This window comes from Mobula hypostoma, chromosome 1 (assembly GCF_963921235.1).
Source record: "Mobula hypostoma chromosome 1, sMobHyp1.1, whole genome shotgun sequence".
Lineage (NCBI taxonomy): Eukaryota > Metazoa > Chordata > Chondrichthyes > Myliobatiformes > Myliobatidae > Mobula > Mobula hypostoma.
This window is the reverse complement of record NC_086097.1, coordinates 104405724-104432403: the sequence shown is the minus strand read 5'-3', so window position 1 is coordinate 104432403 and position 26680 is coordinate 104405724. Positions and strand designations below refer to the sequence as shown.

Genomic DNA, 26680 nt, shown 5'->3' with positions numbered 1-26680 from the left:
ATGGAACGCGTCGCACTGCAGTTCCCATTCCCCTATGTCGTTGTTCCAGCGATGGAACTCGTCGCACTGCCGTTCCCATTCCTGACGCTGTTCCGGCGATAGTGCTCATCGCACTGCCATTCCCATTCCCCCTGTCGCTGTTCCAGCGATGGAGCTCATCGCACTGCCGTTCCCATTCCCCCTTGTCGCTGTTCCGGCGATGGAACTCATCGCACTGCCGTTACCATTCCTGTCGCTGTTCCGGCGATGGAGCTCATCGCACTGCCGTTCCCATTCCCCCGTCGCTGTTCCGGGGATGGAACTCATCGCACTGCCATTACCATTCCTGTCGCTGTTCCGGGGATGGATCTCATCGCACTGCCGTTCCCATTCCCTCCTATCGCTGTTCCGGCGATGGAAAACGTCGCACTGCCGTTCCCATTCCCCGTCGCTGTTCCGGCGATGGAACTCGTCGCACTGCCATTCCCATTCCTCTCACCGTTCCGGCGATGGAGCTCCTCGCACTGCCATTCCCATTCCTGTCGCTGTTCCGGCGATGGAGCTCGTCGCACTGCCGTTCCCATTCCTGTCGCTGTTTGGGCGATGGATCTCGTCGCACTGCCATTCCCATTCCTCTCGCTGTTCCGGCGATGGAGCTCGTCGCACTGCCGTTCCCATTCCTGTCGCTGTTCCGGCGATGGAACTCGTCGCACGGCCGTTCCCATTCCCCCCGTCGCTGTTCCGGTGATGGAGCTTATCGCACTGCCGTTCCCATTCCTGTCGCTGTTCTGGCGATGGAGCTCATCGCACGGCCGTTCCCATCCCCCCGTCGCTGTTCCGGCAATGGAGCTCATCGCACTGCCGTTCCCATTCCCTCCTATCGCTGTTCCAGCGATAGAGCTCACGGCACTGCCATTCCCATTCCTGTCGCTGTTCCGGCGATGGGCTCATCGCACTGCCTTTCCCATTCCCTCCTATCGCTGTTCCGGCGATGGAACTCGTCGCACTGCCGTTCCCATTCCCCCTGTCACTGTTCCGGTGATGGTGCTCATCGCACTGCCGTTCCCATTCCTGTCGCTGTTCCAGCGATGGTGCTCGTCGCACTGCCATTCCCCCCTGTCGCTGCTACTGCGATGGAACTCGTCGCACTGCTGTTCCCATTCCTGTTGCTGTTCCGGCGATGGAGCTCGTCGCTCTGCCGTTCCCATTCCCCACTGTCACTGTTCCGGAGATGGAGCTGATCGCACTGCCGTTCCCATTCTTGTCGCTGTTCCGGCGATGGAACTCATCACACTGCCGTTCCCATTCCTGTCACTGTTCCGGCCATGGAACTCATCGCACTGCCGTTCCCATTCCCTGCTATCGCTGTTCCGGTGATGGAACTTGTCGCACTGCCGTTCCCATTCCCTCCTATCGCTGTTCCGGTGATGGATCTCGTCGCACTCCCATTCCCATTACCCCTGTCGCTGTTCCAGCGATGGAACTCGTCGCACTGCAGTTCCCATTCCCCTATGTCGTTGTTCCAGCGATGGAACTCGTCGCACTGCCGTTCCCATTCCTGACGCTGTTCTGGCGATGGAGCTCGTCGCTCTGCCGTTCCCATTCCCCACTGTCACTGTTCCGGCGATGGAACTCATCGCACTGCCATTACCATTCCTGTCGCTGCTCCGGGGATGGATCTCATCGCACTGCCGTTCCCATTCCCTCCTATCGCTGTTCCGGTGATGGAAAACGTCGCACTGCCGTTCCCATTCCCTGTTGTTGTTCCGGCGATGGAACTCGTCACACTGCCGTTCCCATTCCAGTCGCTGTTCTGGCGATGGACCTCATCGCACTACCGTTCACATTCCCCCCGTCGCTGTTCCGGCGATGGAGCTCATCGCACTGCCGTTCCCATTGCCTCCTATCGCTGTTTTGGCGATGGAGCTCATCGCACTGCCGTTCCCATTCCTGTCGCTGTTCCCGGGATGGAGCTCATCGCACTGCCGTTCCCATTCCTGTCGCTGTTCCCGGGATGGAACTCATCGCACTGCCGTTCCCATTACCCCTGTCGCTGTTCCGGCGATGGAGCTCGTCGCTCTGCCGTTCCCATTCCCCCTGTCGCTGTTCCAACGATGGAGCTCATCGCACTGCCGTTACCATTCCCCCCGTCGCTGTTCCGGAAATGGAGCTCATCGCACTGCTGTTCCCATTCCTGTCGCTGTTCCGGGGATGGAGCTCATCGCACTGCCATTCCCATTCCTGTCGCTGTTCCGGCGATGGAACTCGTCGCACTGCCGTTCCCATTCCTGTTGCTGTTCCGGCGATGGAGCTCGTCGCTCTGCCGTTCCCATTCCCCACTGTCACTGTTCCGGTGATGGAGCTGATCGCACTGCCGTTCCCATTCCTGTCGCTGTTCCGGCCATGGAACTCATCGCACTGCCGTTCCCATTCCTGTCAGTGTTCCGGCGATGGAGTTCATCGCACTGCCGTTCCCATTCCTGTCGGTGTTCCGGTGATGGAGCTCATCGCACTGCCGTTCCCATTCCCCCCTGTCGATGTTCTGGCGATGGAACTCATCGCACTGCCGTTCCCATTCCCCCCGTCGCTGTTCCGGCAATGGTACTCATCACACTGCCATTCCCATTCCTGTCGCTGTTCCGGCGATGGAACTCATCGCACTGCCGTTCCCATTCCTGTCGGTGTTCCGGTGATGGAGCTCATCACACTGCCGTTCCCATTCCCCCCGTCGCTGTTCCGGCAATGGAACTCATCACACTGCCATTCCCATTCCTGTTGCTGTTCCGGCGATGGAACTCATCGCACTGCCGATCCCATTCCCTCTTATCGCTGTTCCGGCGATGGAACTCGTCGCACTGCCGTTCCCATTCCCTTCTATCGCTGTTCCGGCGATGGAACTCGTCGCACTGCCGTTCCCATTCCCCCTGTCGCTGTTCCAACGATGGAGCTCATCGCACTGCCGTTACCATTCCCCCCGTCGCTGTTCCGGAAATGGAGCTCATCGCACTGCTGTTCCCATTCCTGTCGCTGTTCCGGGGGATGGAGCTCATCGCACTGCCGTTCCCATTCCTGTCGGTGTTCCGGCAATCGAACTTATTGCACGGCCGTTCCCATTCGCCGCTGTCACTGTTCCGGCGATGGAGCTGATTGCACTGCCGTTCCCATTCCTGTCGCTGTTCCGGCGATGGAACTTGTCGCACTGCCGTTCCCATTCCCTCCTATCGCTGTTCCGGCGATGGAACTCGTCGCACTGCCGTTCCCATTCCCCCGTCGCTGTTCCGGCGATGGAACTCATCGCACTGCCATTACCATTCCTGTCGCTGTTCCGGGGATGGATCTCATCGCACTGCCGTTCCCATTCCCTCCTATCGCTGTTCCGGTGATGGAAAACGTCGCACTGCCGTTCCCATTCCCTGTTGTTGTTCCGGCGATGGAACTCGTCACACTGCCGTTCCCATTCCAGTCGCTGTTCTGGCGATGGACCTCATCGCACTACCGTTCACATTCCCCCCGTCGCTGTTCCGGCGATGGAGCTCATCGCACTGCCGTTCCCATTGCCTCCTATCGCTGTTTTGGCGATGGAGCTCATCGCACTGCCGTTCCCATTCCTGTCGCTGTTCCCGGGATGGAGCTCATCGCACTGCCGTTCCCATTCCTGTCGCTGTTCCCGGGATGGAACTCATCGCACTGCCGTTCCCATTACCCCTGTCGCTGTTCCGGCGATGGAGCTCGTCGCTCTGCCGTTCCCATTCCCCCTGTCGCTGTTCCAACGATGGAGCTCATCGCACTGCCGTTACCATTACCCCCGTCGCTGTTCCGGAAATGGAGCTCATCGCACTGCTGTTCCCATTCCTGTCGCTGTTCCGGGGATGGAGCTCATCGCACTGCCATTCACATTCCTGTCGCTGTTCCGGCGATGGAACTCATCGCAGTGCCGATCCCATTCCCTCCTATCGCTGTTCCGGCGATGGAACTCGTCGCGCTGCCGTTCCCATTCCTGTCGCTGTTCCGGCATTGGAGCTCATTGCACTGCCATTCCCATTCCTGTCACTGTTCCTGGGATGGAGCTCATCGCACTGCCGTTCCCATTCCTTCCTATCGCTGTTCCGGCGATGGAACTCGTCGCGCTGCCGTTCCCATTCCTGTCGCTGTTCCAGCATTGGAGCTCATTGCACTGTCATTCCCATTCCTGTCGCTGTTCTGGCGATGGAGCTCATCGCACTGCCATTTCCATTCCCCACTGTCACTGTTCCGGCGATGGAGCTGATCGCACTGCTGTTCCCATTCCTGTCGCTGTTCCAGCGATGGGCTTATCGCACTGCCGTTCCCATTCCCCACTCTGTCGCTGTTCCGGCGATGGAACTCGTCGCACTGCCGTTCCCATTCCCCACTCTGTCGCTGTTCCGGCGATGGAACTCGTCGCACTGCCATTCCCATTCCCTGTTATCGCTGTTCCGGCGATGGAACTCGTCGCACTGCCGTTCCCATTGCCTCCTATCGCTGTTTCGGCGATGGAACACATCGCACTCCCGTTCCCATTACCCCTGTCGCTGTTCCGGCGATGGAACTCGTCGCACTGCCGTTCCCATTCCCCCTGTCACTGTTCCGGCGATGGAACTCATCGCAATGCCGTTCCCATTCCCCCTGTCACTGTTCCGGCGATGGTGCTCATCGCACTGCTGTTCCCATTCCTGTCGCTGCTCCTGCGATGGAACTCGTCGCACTGCCGTTCCCATTCCTGTTGCTGTTCCGGCGATGGAACTCGTTCACTGCCGTTTCCAATCCTGTCACTGTTCCGGCGAAAGAGCTCATGGCACTGCCGTTCCCATTCCTGTCGCTGTTCCGGCGATGGAACTCGTCGCACTGCCGTTCCCATTCCTGTCGCTGTTCCGGCGATGGAACTCGTTGCACTGCCGTTCCCATTCCTGTCACTGTTCCGGCGATAGAGCTCATCGCACTGCCGTTCCCATTCTCTCCTATCGTTGTTCCGGCGATGGAATTCGTCGCACTGCCGTTTCCATTCCCTCCTATCGCTGTTCCGGTGATGGATCTCGTCACACTCCCGTTCCCATTACCCCTGTCGCTGTTCCAGCGATTGAACTCATCGCACTGCAGTTCCCATTCCCCTATGTCGTTGTTCCAGCGATGGAACTCGTCGCACTGCCATTCCCATTTCTGTCGCTGTTCTGGCAATGGAGCTCGTCGCTCTACCATTTCCATTCCCCACTGTCACTGTTCCGGCGATGGAGCTCATCGCACTGCCGTTCCCATTCCTGTCGCTGTTCCCGGGATAGAGCTCATCGCACTGCCGTTCCCATTCCTGTCGCTGTTCCCGGGATGGAACTCATCGCACTGCCGTTCCCATTACCCCTGTCGCTGTTCCAGCGATGGAACTCGTCGCACTGCCGTTCCCATTCCTGTCGCTGTTCCGGCGATGGAACTCGTCGCACTGCCGTTCCCATTCCTGTTGCTGTTCCGGCGATGGAGCTCGTCGCTCTGCCGTTCCCATTCCCCACTGTCACTGTTCCGGTGATGGAGCTGATCGCACTGCCGTTCCCATTCCTGTCGCTGTTCCGGCCATGGAACTCATCGCACTGCCGTTCCCATTCCTGTCAGTGTTCCGGCGATGGAGTTCATCGCACTGCCGTTCCCATTCCTGTCGGTGTTCCGGTGATGGAGCTCATCGCACTGCCGTTCCCATTCCCCCCGTCGATGTTCCGGCGATGGAACTCATCGCACTGCCGTTCCCATTTCCCCCGTCGCTGTTCCGGCAGTGGAACTCATCACACTGCCATTCCCATTCCTGTCGCTGTTCCGGCGATGGAACTCGTCGCACTGCCGTTCCCATTCCTGTTGCTGTTCCGGCGATGGAGCTCGTCGCTCTGCCGTTCCCATTCCCCACTGTCACTGTTCCGGCGATGGAGCTCATCGCACTGCCGTTCCCATTCCTGTCGCTGTTCCGGCCATGGAACTCATCGCACTGCCGTTCCCATTCCTGTCAGTGTTCCGGCGATGGAGTTCATCGCACTGCCGTTCCCATTCCTGTCGGTGTTCCGGCGATGGAGCTCATCGCACTGCCGTTCCCATTCCCCCCTGTCGATGTTCCGGCGATGGAACTCATCGCACTGCCGTTCCCATTCCCCCCGTCGCTGTTCCGGCAATGGAACTCATCACACTGCCATTCCCATTCCTGTCGCTGTTCCGGCGATGGAACTCATCGCACTGCCGTTCCCATTCCTGTTGCTGTTCCGGCGATGGAACTCATCGCACTGCCATTCACATTCCTGTCGCTGTTCCGGCGATGGAACTCATCGCACTGCCATTCACATTCCTGTCGCTGTTCCGGCGATGGAACTCATCGCAGTGCCGATCCCATTCCCTCCTATCGCTGTTCCGGCGATGGAACTCGTCGCACTGCCGTTCCCATTCCTGTTGCTGTTCCGGCGATGGAGCTCGTCGCTCTGCCGTTCCCATTCCCCACTGTCACTGTTCCGGCGATGGAGCTGATCGCACTGCCGTTCCCATTCCTGTCGCTGTTCCGGCCATGGAACTCATCGCACTGCCGTTCCCATTCCTGTCAGTGTTCCGGCGATGGAGTTCATCGCACTGCCGTTCCCATTCCTGTCGGTGTTCCGGTGATGGAGCTCATCGCACTGCCGTTCCCATTCCCCCCTGTCGATGTTCCGGCGATGGAACTCATCGCACTGCCGTTCCCATTCCCCCCGTCGCTGTTCCGGCAATGGAACTCATCACACTGCCATTCCCATTCCTGTCGCTGTTCCGGCGATGGAACTCATCGCACTGCCATTCACATTCCTGTCGCTGTTCCGGCGATGGAACTCATCGCACTGCCATTCACATTCCTGTCGCTGTTCCGGCGATGGAACTCATCGCAGTGCCGATCCCATTCCCTCCTATCGCTGTTCCGGCGATGGAACTCGTCGCGCTGCCGTTCCCATTCCTGTCGCTGTTCCGGCGATGGAACTCATCGCACTGCCGTTCCCATTCCTGTCGCTGTTCCGGCGATGGAACTCATCGCACTGCCATTCACATTCCTGTCGCTGTTCCGGCGATGGAACTCATCGCACTGCCGATCCCATTCCCTCCTATCGCTGTTCCGGCGATGGAATTCGTCGCACTGCCGTTTCCATTCCTTCTTATCTCTGTTCCGGCGATGGAACACATCGCACTCCCGTTCCCATTACCCCTGTCGCTGTTCCAGCGATGGAACTCGTCGCACTGCCGTTCCCATTCCCCGCTGTCACTGTTCCGGCGATGGAGCTGATTGCACTGCCGTTCCCATTCCTGTCGTTGTTCCGGCGATGGAGCACATCGCACTGCTGTTCCCATTCCTGTTGCTGTTCCGGCGATGGAGCTCATCGCACTGCCGTTCCCATTCCCCTCTGTCGCTGTTCTGGCGATGGAATTCATCGCACTGCCATTCCCATTCCTGTCGCTGTTCTGGCGATGGAACTCATCGCACTGCCGTTCCCATTCCTGTCGCTGTTCCAGTGATGGAGCTAATCGCACTGCTGTTCCCATTCCTGTCGCTGTTCCGGCGATGGAGCTCATCGCACTGACGTTCCCATTCCTGTCGCTGTTCCGGCGATGGATCTCGTCGCACTACCGTTCCGATTCCCCCCTCTCGCTGTTCCAGCGATGGAGCTCATCACACTGCCATTCCCATTCCTGTCGCTGTTCCGGCGATGGAACTCATCGCACTGCCGTTCCCATTCCTCCCTCTCGTTGTTCCAGTGATGGAGCTAATCGCACTGCCGTTCCCATTCCTGTCGCTGTTCCCGGGATGGAACTCATCGCACTGCCGTTCCCATTCCTGTCGGTGTTCCGGTGATGGAGCTCATCGCACTGCTGTTCCCATTCCCCCCTGTCGATGTTCCGGCGATGGAACTCATCGCACTGCCGTTCCCATTCCCCCCGTCGCTGTTCCGGCAATGGAACTCATCACACTGCCATTCCCATTCCTGTCGCTGTTCCGGCGATGGAACTCGTCGCACTGCCGTTCCCATTCCTGTTGCTGTTCCGGCGATGGAGCTCGTCGCTCTGCCGTTCCCATTCCCCACTGTCACTGTTCCGGTGATGGAGCTGATCGCACTGCCGTTCCCATTCCTGTCGCTGTTCCGGCCATGGAACTCATCGCACTGCCGTTTCCATTCCCTCCTATCGCTGTTCCGGTGATGGATCTCGTCACACTCCCGTTCCCATTACCCCTGTCGCTGTTCCAGCGATTGAACTCATCGCACTGCAGTTCCCATTCCCCTATGTCGTTGTTCCAGCGATGGAACTCGTCGCACTGCCATTCCCATTTCTGTCGCTGTTCTGGCAATGGAGCTCGTCGCTCTACCATTTCCATTCCCCACTGTCACTGTTCCGGCGATGGAGCTCATCGCACTGCCGTTCCCATTCCTGTCGCTGTTCCCCGGATAGAGCTCATCGCACTGCCGTTCCCATTCCTGTCGCTGTTCCCGGGATGGAACTCATCGCACTGCCGTTCCCATTACCCCTGTCGCTGTTCCAGCGATGGAACTCGTCGCACTGCCGTTCCCATTCCTGTCGCTGTTCCGGCGATGGAACTCGTCGCACTGCCGTTCCCATTCCTGTTGCTGTTCCGGCGATGGAGCTCGTCGCTCTGCCGTTCCCATTCCCCACTGTCACTGTTCCGGTGATGGAGCTGATCGCACTGCCGTTCCCATTCCTGTCGCTGTTCCGGCCATGGAACTCATCGCACTGCCGTTCCCATTCCTGTCAGTGTTCCGGCGATGGAGTTCATCGCACTGCCATTCCCATTCCTGTCGGTGTTCCGGTGATGGAGCTCATCGCACTGCCGTTCCCATTCCCCCCGTCGATGTTCCGGCGATGGAACTCATCGCACTGCCGTTCCCATTTCCCCCGTCGCTGTTCCGGCAGTGGAACTCATCACACTGCCATTCCCATTCCTGTCGCTGTTCCGGCGATGGAACTCATCGCACTGCCGTTCCCATTCCTGTTGCTGTTCCGGCGATGGAACTCATCGCACTGCCATTCACATTCCTGTCGCTGTTCCGGCGATGGAACTCATCGCACTGCCATTCACATTCCTGTCGCTGTTCCGGCGATGGAACTCATCGCAGTGCCGATCCCATTCCCTCCTATCGCTGTTCCGGCGATGGAACTCGTCGCACTGCCGTTCCCATTCCTGTTGCTGTTCCGGCGATGGAGCTCGTCGCTCTGCCGTTCCCATTCCCCACTGTCACTGTTCCGGCGATGGAGCTGATCGCACTGCCGTTCCCATTCCTGTCGCTGTTCCGGCCATGGAACTCATCGCACTGCCGTTCCCATTCCTGTCAGTGTTCCGGCGATGGAGTTCATCGCACTGCCGTTCCCATTCCTGTCGGTGTTCCGGTGATGGAGCTCATCGCACTGCCGTTCCCATTCCCCCCTGTCGATGTTCCGGCGATGGAACTCATCGCACTGCCGTTCCCATTCCCCCCGTCGCTGTTCCGGCAATGGAACTCATCACACTGCCATTCCCATTCCTGTCGCTGTTCCGGCGATGGAACTCATCGCACTGCCGTTCCCATTCCTGTTGCTGTTCCGGCGATGGAACTCATCGCACTGCCATTCACATTCCTGTCGCTGTTCCGGCGATGGAACTCATCGCACTGCCATTCACATTCCTGTCGCTGTTCCGGCGATGGAACTCATCGCAGTGCCGATCCCATTCCCTCCTATCGCTGTTCCGGCGATGGAACTCGTCGCGCTGCCGTTCCCATTCCTGTCGCTGTTCCGGCGATGGAACTCATCGCACTGCCGTTCCCATTCCTGTCGCTGTTCCGGCGATGGAACTCATCGCACTGCCATTCACATTCCTGTCGCTGTTCCGGCGATGGAACTCATCGCACTGCCGATCCCATTCCCTCCTATCGCTGTTCCGGCGATGGAATTCGTCGCACTGCCGTTTCCATTCCTGTTGCTGTTCCGGCGATGGAGCTCGTCGCTCTGCCGTTCCCATTCCCCACTGTCACTGTTCCGGCGATGGAGCTGATCGCACTGCCGTTCCCATTCCTGTCGCTGTTCCGGCCATGGAACTCATCGCACTGCCGTTCCCATTCCTGTCAGTGTTCCGGCGATGGAGTTCATCGCACTGCCGTTCCCATTCCTGTCGGTGTTCCGGTGATGGAGCTCATCGCACTGCCGTTCCCATTCCCCCCTGTCGATGTTCCGGCGATAGAACTCATCGCACTGCCGTTCCCATTCCCCCCGTCGCTGTTCCGGCAATGGAACTCATCACACTGCCATTCCCATTCCTGTCGCTGTTCCGGCGATGGAACTCATCGCACTGCCGTTCCCATTCCTGTTGCTGTTCCGGCGATGGAACTCATCGCACTGCCATTCACATTCCTGTCGCTGTTCCGGCGATGGAACTCATCGCACTGCCATTCACATTCCTGTCGCTGTTCCGGCGATGGAACTCATCGCAGTGCCGATCCCATTCCCTCCTATCGCTGTTCCGGCGATGGAACTCGTCGCACTGCCGTTCCCATTCCTGTTGCTGTTCCGGCGATGGAGCTCGTCGCTCTGCCGTTCCCATTCCCCACTGTCACTGTTCCGGCGATGGAGCTGATCACACTGCCGTTCCCATTCCTGTCGCTGTTCCGGCCATGGAACTCATCGCACTGCCGTTCCCATTCCTGTCAGTGTTCCGGCGATGGAGTTCATCGCACTGCCGTTCCCATTCCTGTCGGTGTTCCGGTGATGGAGCTCATCGCACTGCCGTTCCCATTCCCCCCTGTCGATGTTCCGGCGATGGAACTCATCGCACTGCCGTTCCCATTCCCCCCGTCGCTGTTCCGGCAATGGAACTCATCACACTGCCATTCCCATTCCTGTCGCTGTTCCGGCGATGGAACTCATCGCACTGCCGTTCCCATTCCTGTTGCTGTTCCGGCGATGGAACTCATCGCACTGCCATTCACATTCCTGTCGCTGTTACGGCGATGGAACTCATCGCACTGCCATTCACATTCCTGTCGCTGTTCCGGCGATGGAACTCATCGCAGTGCCGATCCCATTCCCTCCTATCGCTGTTCCGGCGATGGAACTCGTCGCACTGCCGTTCCCATTCCTGTCGCTGTTCCAGTGATGGAGCTAATCGCACTGCTGTTCCCATTCCTGTCGCTGTTCCGGCGATGGAGCTCATCGCACTGACGTTCCCATTCCTGTCGCTGTTCCGGCGATGGATCTCGTCGCACTACCGTTCCGATTCCCCCCTCTCGCTGTTCCAGCGATGGAGCTCATCACACTGCCATTCCCATTCCTGTCGCTGTTCCGGCGATGGAACTCATCGCACTGCCGTTTCCATTCCTCCCTCTCGTTGTTCCAGTGATGGAGCTAATCGCACTGCCGTTCCCATTCCTGTCGCTGTTCCCGGTATGGAACTCATCGCACTGCCGTTCCCATTCCTGTCGGTGTTCCGGTGATGGAGCTCATCGCACTGCTGTTCCCATTCCCCCCTGTCGATGTTCCGGCGATGGAACTCATCGCACTGCCGTTCCCATTCCCCCCGTCGCTGTTCCGGCAATGGAACTCATCACACTGCCATTCCCATTCCTGTCGCTGTTCCGGCGATGGAACTCGTCGCACTGCCGTTCCCATTCCTGTTGCTGTTCCGGCGATGGAGCTCGTCGCTCTGCCGTTCCCATTCCCCACTGTCACTGTTCCAGCGATGGAATTCGTCGCACTGCCGATCCCATTCCCTCCTATCGCTGTTCCGGCGATGGAATTCGTCGCACTGCCGTTTCCATTCCTTCTTATCTCTGTTCCGGCGATGGAACACATCGCACTCCCGTTCCCATTACCCCTGTCGCTGTTCCAGCGATGGAACTCGTCGCACTGCCGTTCCCATTCCCCGCTGTCACTGTTCCGGCGATGGAGCTGATTGCACTGCCGTTCCCATTCCTGTCGTTGTTCCGGCGATGGAGCACATCGCACTGCTGTTCCCATTCCTGTTGCTGTTCCGGCGATGGAGCTCATCGCACTGCCGTTCCCATTCCCCTCTGTCGCTGTTCCGGCGATGGAATTCATCGCACTGCCGTTCCCATTCCTGTCGCTGTTCTGGCGATGGAACTCATCGCACTGCCGTTCCCATTCCTGTCGCTGTTCCAGTGATGGAGCTAATCGCACTGCTGTTCCCATTCCTGTCGCTGTTCCGGCGATGGAGCTCATCGCACTGACGTTCCCATTCCTGTCGCTGTTCCGGCGATGGATCTCGTCGCACTACCGTTCCGATTCCCCCCTCTCGCTGTTCCAGCGATGGAGCTCATCACACTGCCATTCCCATTCCTGTCGCTGTTCCGGCGATGGAACTCATCGCACTGCCGTTCCCATTCCTCCCTCTCGTTGTTCCAGTGATGGAGCTAATCGCACTGCCGTTCCCATTCCTGTCGCTGTTCCCGGTATGGAACTCATCGCACTGCCGTTCCCATTCCTGTCGGTGTTCCGGTGATGGAGCTCATCGCACTGCTGTTCCCATTCCCCCCTGTCGATGTTCCGGCGATGGAACTCATCGCACTGCCGTTCCCATTCCCCCCGTCGCTGTTCCGGCAATGGAACTCATCACACTGCCATTCCCATTCCTGTCGCTGTTCCGGCGATGGAACTCGTCGCACTGCCGTTCCCATTCCTGTTGCTGTTCCGGCGATGGAGCTCGTCGCTCTGCCGTTCCCATTCCCCACTGTCACTGTTCCAGCGATGGAGCTGATCACACTGCCGTTCCCATTCCTGTCGCTGTTCCGGCCATGGAACTCATCGCACTGCCGTTCCCATTCCTGTCAGTGTTCCGGCGATGGAGTTCATCGCACTGCCGTTCCCATTCCTGTCGGTGTTCCGGTGATGGAGCTCATCGCACTGCCGTTCCCATTCCCCCCTGTCGATGTTCCGGCGATGGAACTCATCGCACTGCCGTTCCCATTCCCCCCGTCGCTGTTCCGGCAATGGAACTCATCACACTGCCATTCCCATTCCTGTCGCTGTTCCGGCGATGGAACTCGTCGCACTGCCGTTCCCATTCCTGTTGCTGTTCCGGCGATGGAGCTCGTCGCTCTGCCGTTCCCATTCCCCACTGTCACTGTTCCGGTGATGGAGCTGATCGCACTGCCGTTCCCATTCCTGTCGCTGTTCCGGCCATGGAACTCATCGCACTGCCGTTTCCATTCCCTCCTATCGCTGTTCCGGTGATGGATCTCGTCACACTCCCGTTCCCATTACCCCTGTCGCTGTTCCAGCGATTGAACTCATCGCACTGCAGTTCCCATTCCCCTATGTCGTTGTTCCAGCGATGGAACTCGTCGCACTGCCATTCCCATTTCTGTCGCTGTTCTGGCAATGGAGCTCGTCGCTCTACCATTTCCATTCCCCACTGTCACTGTTCCGGCGATGGAGCTCATCGCACTGCCGTTCCCATTCCTGTCGCTGTTCCCGGGATAGAGCTCATCGCACTGCCGTTCCCATTCCTGTCGCTGTTCCCGGGATGGAACTCATCGCACTGCCGTTCCCATTACCCCTGTCGCTGTTCCAGCGATGGAACTCGTCGCACTGCCGTTCCCATTCCTGTCGCTGTTCCGGCGATGGAACTCGTCGCACTGCCGTTCCCATTCCTGTTGCTGTTCCGGCGATGGAGCTCGTCGCTCTGCCGTTCCCATTCCCCACTGTCACTGTTCCGGTGATGGAGCTGATCGCACTGCCGTTCCCATTCCTGTCGCTGTTCCGGCCATGGAACTCATCGCACTGCCGTTCCCATTCCTGTCAGTGTTCCGGCGATGGAGTTCATCGCACTGCCATTCCCATTCCTGTCGGTGTTCCGGTGATGGAGCTCATCGCACTGCCGTTCCCATTCCCCCCGTCGATGTTCCGGCGATGGAACTCATCGCACTGCCGTTCCCATTTCCCCCGTCGCTGTTCCGGCAGTGGAACTCATCACACTGCCATTCCCATTCCTGTCGCTGTTCCGGCGATGGAACTCGTCGCACTGCCGTTCCCATTCCTGTTGCTGTTCCGGCGATGGAGCTCGTCGCTCTGCCGTTCCCATTCCCCACTGTCACTGTTCCGGCGATGGAGCTGATCGCACTGCCGTTCCCATTCCTGTCGCTGTTCCGGCCATGGAACTCATCGCACTGCCGTTCCCATTCCTGTCAGTGTTCCGGCGATGGAGTTCATCGCACTGCCGTTCCCATTCCTGTCGGTGTTCCGGTGATGGAGCTCATCGCACTGCCGTTCCCATTCCCCCCTGTCGATGTTCCGGCGATAGAACTCATCGCACTGCCGTTCCCATTCCCCCCGTCGCTGTTCCGGCAATGGAACTCATCACACTGCCATTCCCATTCCTGTCGCTGTTCCGGCGATGGAACTCATCGCACTGCCGTTCCCATTCCTGTTGCTGTTCCGGCGATGGAACTCATCGCACTGCCATTCACATTCCTGTCGCTGTTCCGGCGATGGAACTCATCGCACTGCCATTCACATTCCTGTCGCTGTTCCGGCGATGGAACTCATCGCAGTGCCGATCCCATTCCCTCCTATCGCTGTTCCGGCGATGGAACTCGTCGCACTGCCGTTCCCATTCCTGTTGCTGTTCCGGCGATGGAGCTCGTCGCTCTTCCGTTCCCATTCCCCACTGTCACTGTTCCGGCGATGGAGCTGATCACACTGCCGTTCCCATTCCTGTCGCTGTTCCGGCCATGGAACTCATCGCACTGCCGTTCCCATTCCTGTCAGTGTTCCGGCGATGGAGTTCATCGCACTGCCGTTCCCATTCCTGTCGGTGTTCCGGTGATGGAGCTCATCGCACTGCCGTTCCCATTCCCCCCTGTCGATGTTCCGGCGATGGAACTCATCGCACTGCCGTTCCCATTCCCCCCGTCGCTGTTCCGGCAATGGAACTCATCACACTGCCATTCCCATTCCTGTCGCTGTTCCGGCGATGGAACTCATCGCACTGCCGTTCCCATTCCTGTTGCTGTTCCGGCGATGGAACTCATCGCACTGCCATTCACATTCCTGTCGCTGTTCCGGCGATGGAACTCATCGCACTGCCATTCACATTCCTGTCGCTGTTCCGGCGATGGAACTCATCGCAGTGCCGATCCCATTCCCTCCTATCGCTGTTCCGGCGATGGAACTCGTCGCGCTGCCGTTCCCATTCCTGTCGCTGTTCCGGCGATGGAACTCATCGCACTGCCGTTCCCATTCCTGTCGCTGTTCCGGCGATGGAACTCATCGCACTGCCATTCACATTCCTGTCGCTGTTCCGGCGATGGAACTCATCGCACTGCCGATCCCATTCCCTCCTATCGCTGTTCCGGCGATGGAACTCGTCGCACTGCCGTTTCCATTCCTTCTTATCTCTGTTCCGGCGATGGAACACATCGCACTCCCGTTCCCATTACCCCTGTCGCTGTTCCAGCGATGGAACTCGTCGCACTGCCGTTCCCATTCCCCGCTGTCACTGTTCCGGCGATGGAGCTGATTGCACTGCCGTTCCCATTCCTGTCGTTGTTCCGGCGATGGAGCACATCGCACTGCTGTTCCCATTCCTGTTGCTGTTCCGGCGATGGAGCTCATCGCACTGCCGTTCCCATTCCCCTCTGTCGCTGTTCCGGCGATGGAATTCATCGCACTGCCGTTCCCATTCCTGTCGCTGTTCTGGCGATGGAACTCATCGCACTGCCGTTCCCATTCCTGTCGCTGTTCCAGTGATGGAGCTAATCGCACTGCTGTTCCCATTCCTGTCGCTGTTCCGGCGATGGAGCTCATCGCACTGACGTTCCCATTCCTGTCGCTGTTCCGGCGATGGATCTCGTCGCACTACCGTTCCGATTCCCCCCTCTCGCTGTTCCAGCGATGGAGCTCATCACACTGCCATTCCCATTCCTGTCGCTGTTCCGGCGATGGAACTCATCGCACTGCCGTTCCCATTCCTCCCTCTCGTTGTTCCAGTGATGGAGCTAATCGCACTGCCGTTCCCATTCCTGTCGCTGTTCCCGGGATGGAACTCATCGCACTGCCGTTCCCATTCCTGTCGGTGTTCCGGTGATGGAGCTCATCGCACTGCTGTTCCCATTCCCCCCTGTCGATGTTCCGGCGATGGAACTCATCGCACTGCCGTTCCCATTCCCCCCGTCGCTGTTCCGGCAATGGAACTCATCACACTGCCATTCCCATTCCTGTCGCTGTTCCGGCGATGGAACTCGTCGCACTGCCGTTCCCATTCCTGTTGCTGTTCCGGCGATGGAGCTCGTCGCTCTGCCGTTCCCATTCCCCACTGTCACTGTTCCAGCGATGGAGCTGATCACACTGCCATTCCCATTCCTGTCGCTGTTCCGGCCATGGAACTCATCGCACTGCCGTTCCCATTCCTGTCAGTGTTCCGGCGATGGAGTTCATCGCACTGCCGTTCCCATTCCTGTCGGTGTTCCGGTGATGGAGCTCATCGCACTGCCGTTCCCATTCCCCCCTGTCGATGTTCCGGCGATGGAACTCATCGCACTGCCGTTCCCATTCCCCCCGTCGCTGTTCCGGCACTGGAACTCATCACACTGCCATTCCCATTCCTGTCGCTGTTCCGGCGATGGAACTCGTCGCACTGCCGTTCCCATTCCTGTTGCTGTTCCGGCGATGGAGCTCGTCGCTCTGCCGTTCCCATTCCCCACTGTCACTGTTCCGGTGATGGAGCTGATCGCACTGCCGTTCCCATTCCTGTCGCTGTTCCGGCCATGGAACTCATCGCACTGCCGTTCCCATTCCTGTCAGTGTTCCGGCGATGGAGTTCATCGCACTGCCGTTCCCATTCCTGTCGGTGTTCCGGTGATGGAGCTCATCGCACTGCCGTTCCCATTCCCCCCTGTCGATGTTCTGGCGATGGAACTCATCGCACTGCCGTTCCCATTCCCCCCGTCGCTGTTCCGGCAATGGTACTCATCACACTGCCATTCCCATTCCTGTCGCTGTTCCGGCGATGGAACTCATCGCACTGCCGTTCCCATTCCTGTCGGTGTTCCGGTGATGGAGCTCATCACACTGCCGTTCCCATTCCCCCCGTCGCTGTTCCGGCAATGGAACTCATCACACTGCCATTCCCATTCCTGTTGCTGTTCCGGCGATGGAACTCATCGCACTGCCGATCCCATTCCCTCTTATCGCTGTTCCGGCGATGGAACTCGTCGCACTGCCGTTCCCATTCCCTTCTATCGCTGTTCCGGCGATGGAACTCGTCGCACTGCCGTTCCCATTCCCCCTGTCGCTGTTCCAACGATGGAGCTCATCGCACTGCCGTTACCATTCCCCCCGTCGCTGTTCCGGAAATGGAGCTCATCGCACTGTTGTTCCCATTCCTGTCGCTGTTCCGGGGATGGAGCTCATCGCACTGCCGTTCCCATTCCTGTCGGTGTTCCGGTGATGGAGCTCATCGCACTGCCGTTCCCATTCCCCCCTGTCGATGTTCCGGCGATGGAACTCATCGCACTGCCGTTCCCATTCCCCCCGTCGCTGTTCCGGCAATGGAACTCATCACACTGCCATTCCCATTCCTGTCGCTGTTCCGGCGATGGAACTCGTCGCACTGCCGTTCCCATTCCTGTTGCTGTTCCGGCGATGGAGCTCGTCGCTCTGCCGTTCCCATTCCCCACTGTCACTGTTCCGGTGATGGAGCTGATCGCACTGCCGTTCCCATTCCTGTCGCTGTTCCGGCCATGGAACTCATCGCACTGCCGTTCCCATTCCTGTCAGTGTTCCGGCGATGGAGTTCATCGCACTGCCGTTCCCATTCCTGTCGGTGTTCCGGTGATGGAGCTCATCGCACTGCCGTTCCCATTCCCCCCTGTCGATGTTCTGGCGATGGAACTCATCGCACTGCCGTTCCCATTCCCCCCGTCGCTGTTCCGGCAATGGTACTCATCACACTGCCATTCCCATTCCTGTCGCTGTTCCGGCGATGGAACTCATCGCACTGCCGTTCCCATTCCTGTCGGTGTTCCGGTGATGGAGCTCATCACACTGCCGTTCCCATTCCCCCCGTCGCTGTTCCGGCAATGGAACTCATCACACTGCCATTCCCATTCCTGTTGCTGTTCCGGCGATGGAACTCATCGCACTGCCGATCCCATTCCCTCTTATCGCTGTTCCGGCGATGGAACTCGTCGCACTGCCGTTCCCATTCCCTTCTATCGCTGTTCCGGCGATGGAACTCGTCGCACTGCCGTTCCCATTCCCCCTGTCGCTGTTCCAACGATGGAGCTCATCGCACTGCCGTTACCATTCCCCCCGTCGCTGTTCCGGAAATGGAGCTCATCGCACTGCTGTTCCCATTCCTGTCGCTGTTCCGGGGATGGAGCTCATCGCACTGCCGTTCCCATTCCTGTCGGTGTTCCGGCAATCGAACTTATTGCACGGCCGTTCCCATTCGCCGCTGTCACTGTTCCGGCGATGGAGCTGATTGCACTGCCGTTCCCATTCCTGTCGCTGTTCCGGCGATGGAACTTGTCGCACTGCCGTTCCCATTCCCTCCTATCGCTGTTCCGGCGATGGAACTCGTCGCACTGCCGTTCCCATTCCCCCGTCGCTGTTCCGGCGATGGAACTCATCGCACTGCCATTACCATTCCTGTCGCTGTTCCGGGGATGGATCTCATCGCACTGCCGTTCCCATTCCCTCCTATCGCTGTTCCGGTGATGGAAAACGTCGCACTGCCGTTCCCATTCCCTGTTGTTGTTCCGGCGATGGAACTCGTCACACTGCCGTTCCCATTCCAGTCGCTGTTCTGGCGATGGACCTCATCGCACTACCGTTCACATTCCCCCCGTCGCTGTTCCGGCGATGGAGCTCATCGCACTGCCGTTCCCATTGCCTCCTATCGCTGTTTTGGCGATGGAGCTCATCGCACTGCCGTTCCCATTCCTGTCGCTGTTCCCGGGATGGAGCTCATCGCACTGCCGTTCCCATTCCTGTCGCTGTTCCCGGGATGGAACTCATCGCACTGCCGTTCCCATTACCCCTGTCGCTGTTCCGGCGATGGAGCTCGTCGCTCTGCCGTTCCCATTCCCCCTGTCGCTGTTCCAACGATGGAGCTCATCGCACTGCCGTTACCATTCCCCCCGTCGCTGTTCCGGAAATGGAGCTCATCGCACTGCTGTTCCCATTCCTGTCGCTGTTCCGGGGATGGAGCTCATCGCACTGCCATTCACATTCCTGTCGCTGTTCCGGCGATGGAACTCATCGCAGTGCCGATCCCATTCCCTCCTATCGCTGTTCTGGCGATGGAACTCGTCGCGCTGCCGTTCCCATTCCTGTCGCTGTTCCGGCATTGGAGCTCATTGCACTGCCATTCCCATTCCTGTCACTGTTCCTGGGATGGAGCTCATCGCACTGCCGTTCCCATTCCTTCCTATCGCTGTTCCGGCGATGGAACTCGTCGCGCTGCCGTTCCCATTCCTGTCGCTGTTCCAGCATTGGAGCTCATTGCACTGTCATTCCCATTCCTGTCGCTGTTCTGGCGATGGAGCTCATCGCACTGCCATTTCCATTCCCCACTGTCACTGTTCCGGCGATGGAGCTGATCGCACTGCTGTTCCCATTCCTGTCGCTGTTCCAGCGATGGGCTTATCGCACTGCCGTTCCCATTCCCCACTCTGTCGCTGTTCCGGCGATGGAACTCGTCGCACTGCCGTTCCCATTCCCCACTCTGTCGCTGTTCCGGCGATGGAACTCGTCGCACTGCCATTCCCATTCCCTGTTATCGCTGTTCCGGCGATGGAACTCGTCGCACTGCCGTTCCCATTGCCTCCTATCGCTGTTTCGGCGATGGAACACATCGCACTCCCGTTCCCATTACCCCTGTCGCTGTTCCGGCGATGGAACTCGTCGCACTGCCGTTCCCATTCCCCCTGTCACTGTTCCGGCGATGGAACTCATCGCAATGCCGTTCCCATTCCCCCTGTCACTGTTCCGGCGATGGTGCTCATCGCACTGCTGTTCCCATTCCTGTCGCTGCTCCTGCGATGGAACTCGTCGCACTGCCGTTCCCATTCCTGTTGCTATTCCGGCGATGGAACTCGTTCACTGCCGTTTCCAATCCTGTCACTGTTCCGGCGAAAGAGCTCATGGCACTGCCGTTCCCATTCCTGTCGCTGTTCCGGCCATGGAACTCATCGCACTGCCGTTCCCATTCCTGTCAGTGTTCCGGCGATGGAGTTCATCGCACTGCCGTTCCCATTGCTGTCGGTGTTCCGGTGATGGAGCTCATCGCACTGCCGTTCCCATTCCCCCCTGTCGATGTTCCGGCGATGGAACTCATCGCACTGCCGTTCCCATTCCCCCCGTCGCTGTTCCGGCAATGGAACTCATCACACTGCCATTCCCATTCCTGTCGCTGTTCCGGCGATGGAACTCATCGCACTGCCGTTCCCATTCCTGTTGCTGTTCCGGCGATGGAACTCATCGCACTGCCATTCACATTCCTGTCGCTGTTCCGGCGATGGAACTCATCGCACTGCCATTCACATTCCTGTCGCTGTTCCGGCGATGGAACTCATCGCAGTGCCGATCCCATTCCCTCCTATCGCTGTTCCGGCGATGGAACTCGTCGCGCTGCCGTTCCCATTCCTGTCGCTGTTCCGGCGATGGAACTCATCGCACTGCCGTTCCCATTCCTGTCGCTGTTCCGGCGATGGAACTCATCGCACTGCCATTCACATTCCTGTCGCTGTTCCGGCGATGGAACTCATCGCACTGCCGATCCCATTCCCTCCTATCGCTGTTCCGGCGATGGAATTCGTCGCACTGCCGTTTCCATTCCTTCTTATCTCTGTTCCGGCGATGGAACACATCGCACTCCCGTTCCCATTACCCCTGTCGCTGTTCCAGCGATGGAACTCGTCGCACTGCCGTTCCCATTCCCCGCTGTCACTGTTCCGGCGATGGAGCTGATTGCACTGCCGTTCCCATTCCTGTCGTCGTTCCGGCGATGGAGCACATCGCACTGCTGTTCCCATTCCTGTTGCTGTTCCGGCGATGGAGCTCATCGCACTGCCGTTCCCATTCCTGTTGCTGTTCCGGCGATGGAACTCATCGCACTGCCGATCCCATTCCCTCCTATCGCTGTTCCGGCGATGGAATTCGTCGCACTGCCGTTTCCATTCCTTCTTATCTCTGTTCCGGCGATGGAACACATCGCACTCCCGTTCCCATTACCCCTGTCGCTGTTCCAGCGATGGAACTCGTCGCACTGCCGTTCCCATTCCCCGCTGTCACTGTTCCGGCGATGGAGCTGATTGCACTGCCGTTCCCATTCCTGTCGTTGTTCCGGCGATGGAGCACATCGCACTGCTGTTCCCATTCCTGTTGCTGTTCCGGCGATGGAATTCATCGCACTGCCGTTCCCATTCCTGTCGCTGTTCTGGCGATGGAACTCATCGCACTGCCGTTCCCATTCCTGTCGCTGTTCCAGTGATGGAGCTAATCGCACTGCTGTTCCCATTCCTGTCGCTGTTCCGGCGATGGAGCTCATCGCACTGACGTTCCCATTCCTGTCGCTGTTCTGGCGATGGATCTCGTCGCACTACCGTTCCGATTCCCCCCTCTCGCTGTTCCAGCGATGGAGCTCATCACACTGCCATTCCCATTCCTGTCGCTGTTCCGGCGATGGAACTCATCGCACTGCCGTTCCCATTCCTCCCTCTCGTTGTTCCAGTGATGGAGCTAATCGCACTGCCGTTCCCATTCCTGTCGCTGTTCCGGCGATGGAACTCATCGCACTGCCGTTCCCATTGCTGTCGCTGTTCCGGCGATGGAATTCATCGCTCTGCCGTTCCCATTCCTGCTGCTGCCGGTGTTCCTGTTCCATCTGCCACCAGCCTTTAAGCTGCTGGGCACACCAGCGTGTATTCTTTCCTGTGGATGAGCAGGGGTGGTTGGGGTTCTGAACTGCGGTTCCAGAGGTACTAACACAACCTCTGTCTTGGTCAGGTGAACTGGAGATTACTGAGCCTCCACGGAATTTGGATGTGACCTTGGGAGGACGCGCCGAGCTTTCCTGTGTGGTGTCTGACAACCGAGCGCACGTGCGATGGACCAGGTAAACTGGGACAGGCGGTCTAGGGCAAGCACACTGAACCCCACACTGGGGAAGATTGTCCTGTCCTGGTGGCCCACACCCTGGGGAATTGTTCCTGAACAGTGATCCAATCAGCTCTCACTGAGCACCATGACACAACGGGAGGGAAATGTGGGGTTGATGTATGGAGCTTAGTAAGGGTATCTGGAGGTACTGAGTGATGTATGGGGAAGAGGGAGGGACGGGGCTAAGATATTGGGGTGCTGTCTTAGATAGTGTAATTACTAATAGTTACATGCTGTAAATATTGCTGATTATTAATCTACACTCTAGTCCCATCACTCCTTCAGGTAGAATTCACCAAGTGGTCTGACTCTCCCCAGCCAACGTAACCCATGCAGAGGCTCTGCCATGTTTGGTAGGGCAGCTTTCTGTGCCCCAGGCTAGGTTCCCTGGCAGGATGTGAACAAGCATGGATACCCCAGCCCAAGTGCCTCCTCATTCTCATTAGCCTCCGTAAGGGTAGGAGATCACGGAAAGGAGACAAGAATGTGCAGAGACCCCGTGAAGACCTACAACATTGCACTGGATCCTGGGAATTCTCATTCCTTGACCTCTCATGGTGATGGACACAGGCTAGGGTAGTCCACCTCACTGCCTGCTCCTACTCCTGACTCATTTGTGGGGGAAAGGGTCCAGACTGTCCACAGGCTTGATGCCAGGTTCCCTGACCAAGCCATCAGAGCTCCCAATGGGCAGAGATTTCAGGAAGAAAAAGGGAATATTTTTCCGCAGAGTCTCCTTGTGGGAAAAAAACAGAAGCCGTTCCCAACTGGCTCCTGGGATCCTCTGGCCGGTGACCGATGGTGGTTTTCGAAGAGGGGTTGGGATGGTGAGGGATTCATACCTCAGGATCAGGCGGAGCTCCGTGCAAACAGTGGAAGGACTGGACAACCACCCTAACTCACCCCCTCAGTCCCCTCCTGCTCCACCTCACAAAGGATCAGGCCCTGATAGTGTAGCAGGCAGGGCACTGAAAAGCTGTGCCAACCAACTCGTTGGAGTGTTCAAGGACACTATCAACCTCGTACTGCTACAGCTGGAGGTTTCCACCTGCTTTAAAAGGATGTCAAGTAAGGCAGAGCAGGCTGGCCTGTCGGTGGCACATTACTGTGATGAGAGCATTGGGAGGCTGGTCAGTTACCTCATGCCTGAGCGAGGACTCGGACCTACTGCCATTCACCCATCGTTACAATATGCCCACCGCCGACACAATCTCAGTGGCTGTCCACTCGGTCATGGATCACCTGGACAACAGCAGTAGCCATGTCGGCTGGTCTAGCCGTGTCGCAACATTCACTGTCAGCAAGACCCAGGAACTGAGTGTGGACTTCAGGAAGGAGAAGTTGTAGAAACATAGAAAATAGGTGCAGGAGTAGGCTATTCGGCCCTTCCCGCCTGCACCGCCATTCAGTACGATCATGGCTGATCATCCAACTCAGAACCCTGTACCTGCCTTCCCTCCATACCCCTGATCCCTTTAGCCACAAGGGCCATACCTAACTCCCTCTTAAATATAGCCGATGAACTGGCCTCCACTGTTTCCTGTGGCAGAGAATTCCACAGATTCACCACTCTCTGTGTGAAGAAGTTTTTCCTCATCTCGGTCCTAAAAGGCTTCCCCTCTATCCTCAAACTGTGACCCCTCATTTTGGACAGTAAGGTAGAAGGGCTGAAATGTGTGTACCTCAATGCAAGAAGCATCAGGAACAAAGGTGATGAACTGAGAGCTTGGATACATACATGGAATTATGATGTAGTGGCCATTACAGAGACTTGGCTGGCACCAGGGCAGGAATGGATTCTCAATGTTCCCAGATTTCAGTGCTTTAAAAGGGATAGAGAGGGCGGAAAAAGGGGAGGAGGGGTTTCATTACTGGTCAGGGATACTATTACAGCTACAGAAAGGGTGGGTAATGTAGCAGGATCCTCTTTTAAGTCAGTATGGGTGGAAGTCAGGAACAGGAAGGGAGCAGTTACTCTATTAGGGTATTCTATAGGACCCCTGGTAGCAGCAGAGATACAGAGGAGCAGATTGGGAGACAGATTTTGGAAAGGTGCAAAAATAACAGGGTTGTTATCATGGGTGACTTTAACTTCCTTAATATTGATTGGCACCTGATTAGTTCCAAGGGTTTAGATGGGGCAGAGTTTGTTAAGTGTGTCCAGGACGGATTCCTGTCACAGTATGTGGACAGGCCAACCTGGGGGAATGCCATACTAGATCTAGTACTAGATAATGAACCGGGTCAGGTCACAGATCTCTCAGTGGGTGAACATCTGGGGGACAGTGACCACCACTCCCTGGCATTTAGCATTATCATGGAAAAGGATAGAATCAGAGAGGACAGGAAAATTTTTAATTGGGGAAGGGCAAATTATGAGGCTATAAGGCTAGAACTTGCGGGTGTGAATTGGGATGATGTTTTTACAGGGAAATGTACTACGGACATGTGGTCGATGTTTAGAGATCTCTTACGGGATGATAGGGATAAATTTGTCCCGGTGAGGAAGATAAAAATGGTAGGGTGAAGAAACCATGGATGACAAGTGAGGTGGAAAATCTAGTCAGGTGGAAGAAGGCAGCATACATGAGGTTTAGGAAGCAAGGATCAGATGGGTCTATTGAGGAATATAGGGAAGCAAGAGAGGAGCTTAAGAAGGGGCTGAGAACAGCAAGAAGGGGGCATGAGAAGTCCTTGGCGAGTAGGGTAAAGGAAAACCCCAAGGCATTCTTCAATTATGTGAAGAAAAAAAGGATGACAGGAATGAAGGTTGGACCGATTAGAGATAAAGGTGGGAACATGTGCCTGGAGGCTGTGGAAGTGAGCGAGGTCCTCAATGAACACTTCTCTTCGGTATTCACCAATGAGAGGGAACTTGATGATGGTGAGGACAATATGAGTAAGGTTGATGTTCTGGAGCATGTTGATATTAAGGGAGAGGAGGTGTTGGAGTTGTTAAAATACATTAGGACAGATGAGTCCCCGGGGCCTGATGGGATATTCCCCAGGCTGCTCCACGAGGCGAGAGAAGAGATTGCTGAGCCTCTGGCTAGGATCTTTATGTCCTTGTTGTCCACGGGAATGGTACTGGAGGATTGGAGGGAGGCGAATGTTGTCCCCTTGTTCAAAAAAGGTAGTAGGGATAGTCCGGGTAATTATAGACCAGTGAGCCTTACGTCTGTGGTGGGAAAGCTGTTGGAAAAGATTCTTAGAGATAGGATCTATAGGCATTTAGAGAATCATGGTCTGATCAGGGACAGTCAGCATGACTTTGTGAAGGGCAGATTGTATCTAACAAGCCTGATAGAGTTCTTTGAGGAGGTGACCAGGCATATCGATGAGGGTAGTGCAGTGGATGTGATCTGTATGGATTTCAGTAAGGCATTTGACAAGGTTCCACACGGTAGGCTTATTCAGAAAGTTAGAAGGCATGGGATCCAGGGAAGTTTGGCCAGGTGGATTCAGAATTGGCTTGCCTGCAGAAGGCAGAGGGTGGTGGTGGAGGGAGTACATTCAGATTGGAGGATTGTGACTAGTGGTGTCCCACAAGGATCTGTTCTGGGACCTCTACTTTTCGTGATTTTTATTAACGACCTGGATGTTGGGGTAGAAGGGTGGGTTGGCAATTTTGCAGATGACACAAAGGTTGGTGGTGTTGTAGGTAGTGCAGAGGATTGTCAAAGATTGCAGAGAGACATTGATAGGATGCAGGAGTGGACTGAGAAGTGGCAGATGGAGTTCAACCCGGAGAAGTGTGAGGTGGTACACTTTGTGAGGACAAACTCCAAGGCAGAGTACAAAGTAAATGGCAGGATACTTGGTAGTGTGGAGGAGCAGCGGGATCTCGGGGTACATGTCCACAGATCCCTGAAAGTTGCCTCACAGGTGGATAGGGTAGTTAAGAAAGCTTATGGGGTGTTAGCTTTCATAAGTCGAGGGATAGAGTTTAAGAGTCGCGATGTAATGATGTAGCTCTATAAAACTCTGGTTAGGCCACACTTGGAGTACTGTGTCCAATTCTGGTCACCTCACTATAGGAAGGATGTGGAAGCACTGAAAAGGGTACAGAGGAGATTTACCAGGATGCTGCCTGGTTTAGAAAGTATGCATTATGATCAGAGATTAAGGGAGCTAGAACTCTTTGGAGAGAAGGAGGATGAGAGGAGACATGATAGAGGTGTACAAGATAATAAGAGGAATAGATAGAGTGGATAGCCAGCGCCTCTTCCCCAGGGCACCACTGCTCAATACAAAAGGACATGGCTTTAAGGTAAGGGGTGGGAAGTTCAAGGGGGATATTAGAGGAAGGTTTTTTACTCAGAGAGTGGTTGGTGCGTGGAGTGCACTGCCTGAGTCAGTGGTGGAGGCAGATACACTAGTGAAGTTTAAGAGACTACTAGACAGGTATATGGAGGAATTTAAGGTGGGGGCTTATATGGGAGGCAAGGTTTGAGAGTCGGCACAACATTGTGGCCCGAATGACCTGTACTGTGCTGTACTATTCTATGTTCTATGTTCCCCAACATCAGGAACAATC

At 56.9% G+C, this 26680-nt stretch overlaps 1 protein-coding gene across 3 annotated transcripts in view; it reads left to right on the top strand.

Moving 5' to 3' along the window:
* The window catches only part of LOC134349631 (papilin-like), a 120658-nt gene that overhangs the window by 74839 nt on the left and 19139 nt on the right, over positions 1–26680 (top strand). For all 3 annotated transcript variants that reach the window (XR_010018732.1, XM_063054253.1, XM_063054242.1), the window contains exon 10: positions 21991–22099. Coding sequence is in view for 2 of the 3 variants with exons in the window: in XM_063054253.1 (XP_062910323.1) it covers positions 21991–22099 (109 nt within the window). In the remaining variant the exon portion in view is untranslated. The remainder of the gene's footprint in view (positions 1–21990; positions 22100–26680) is intronic.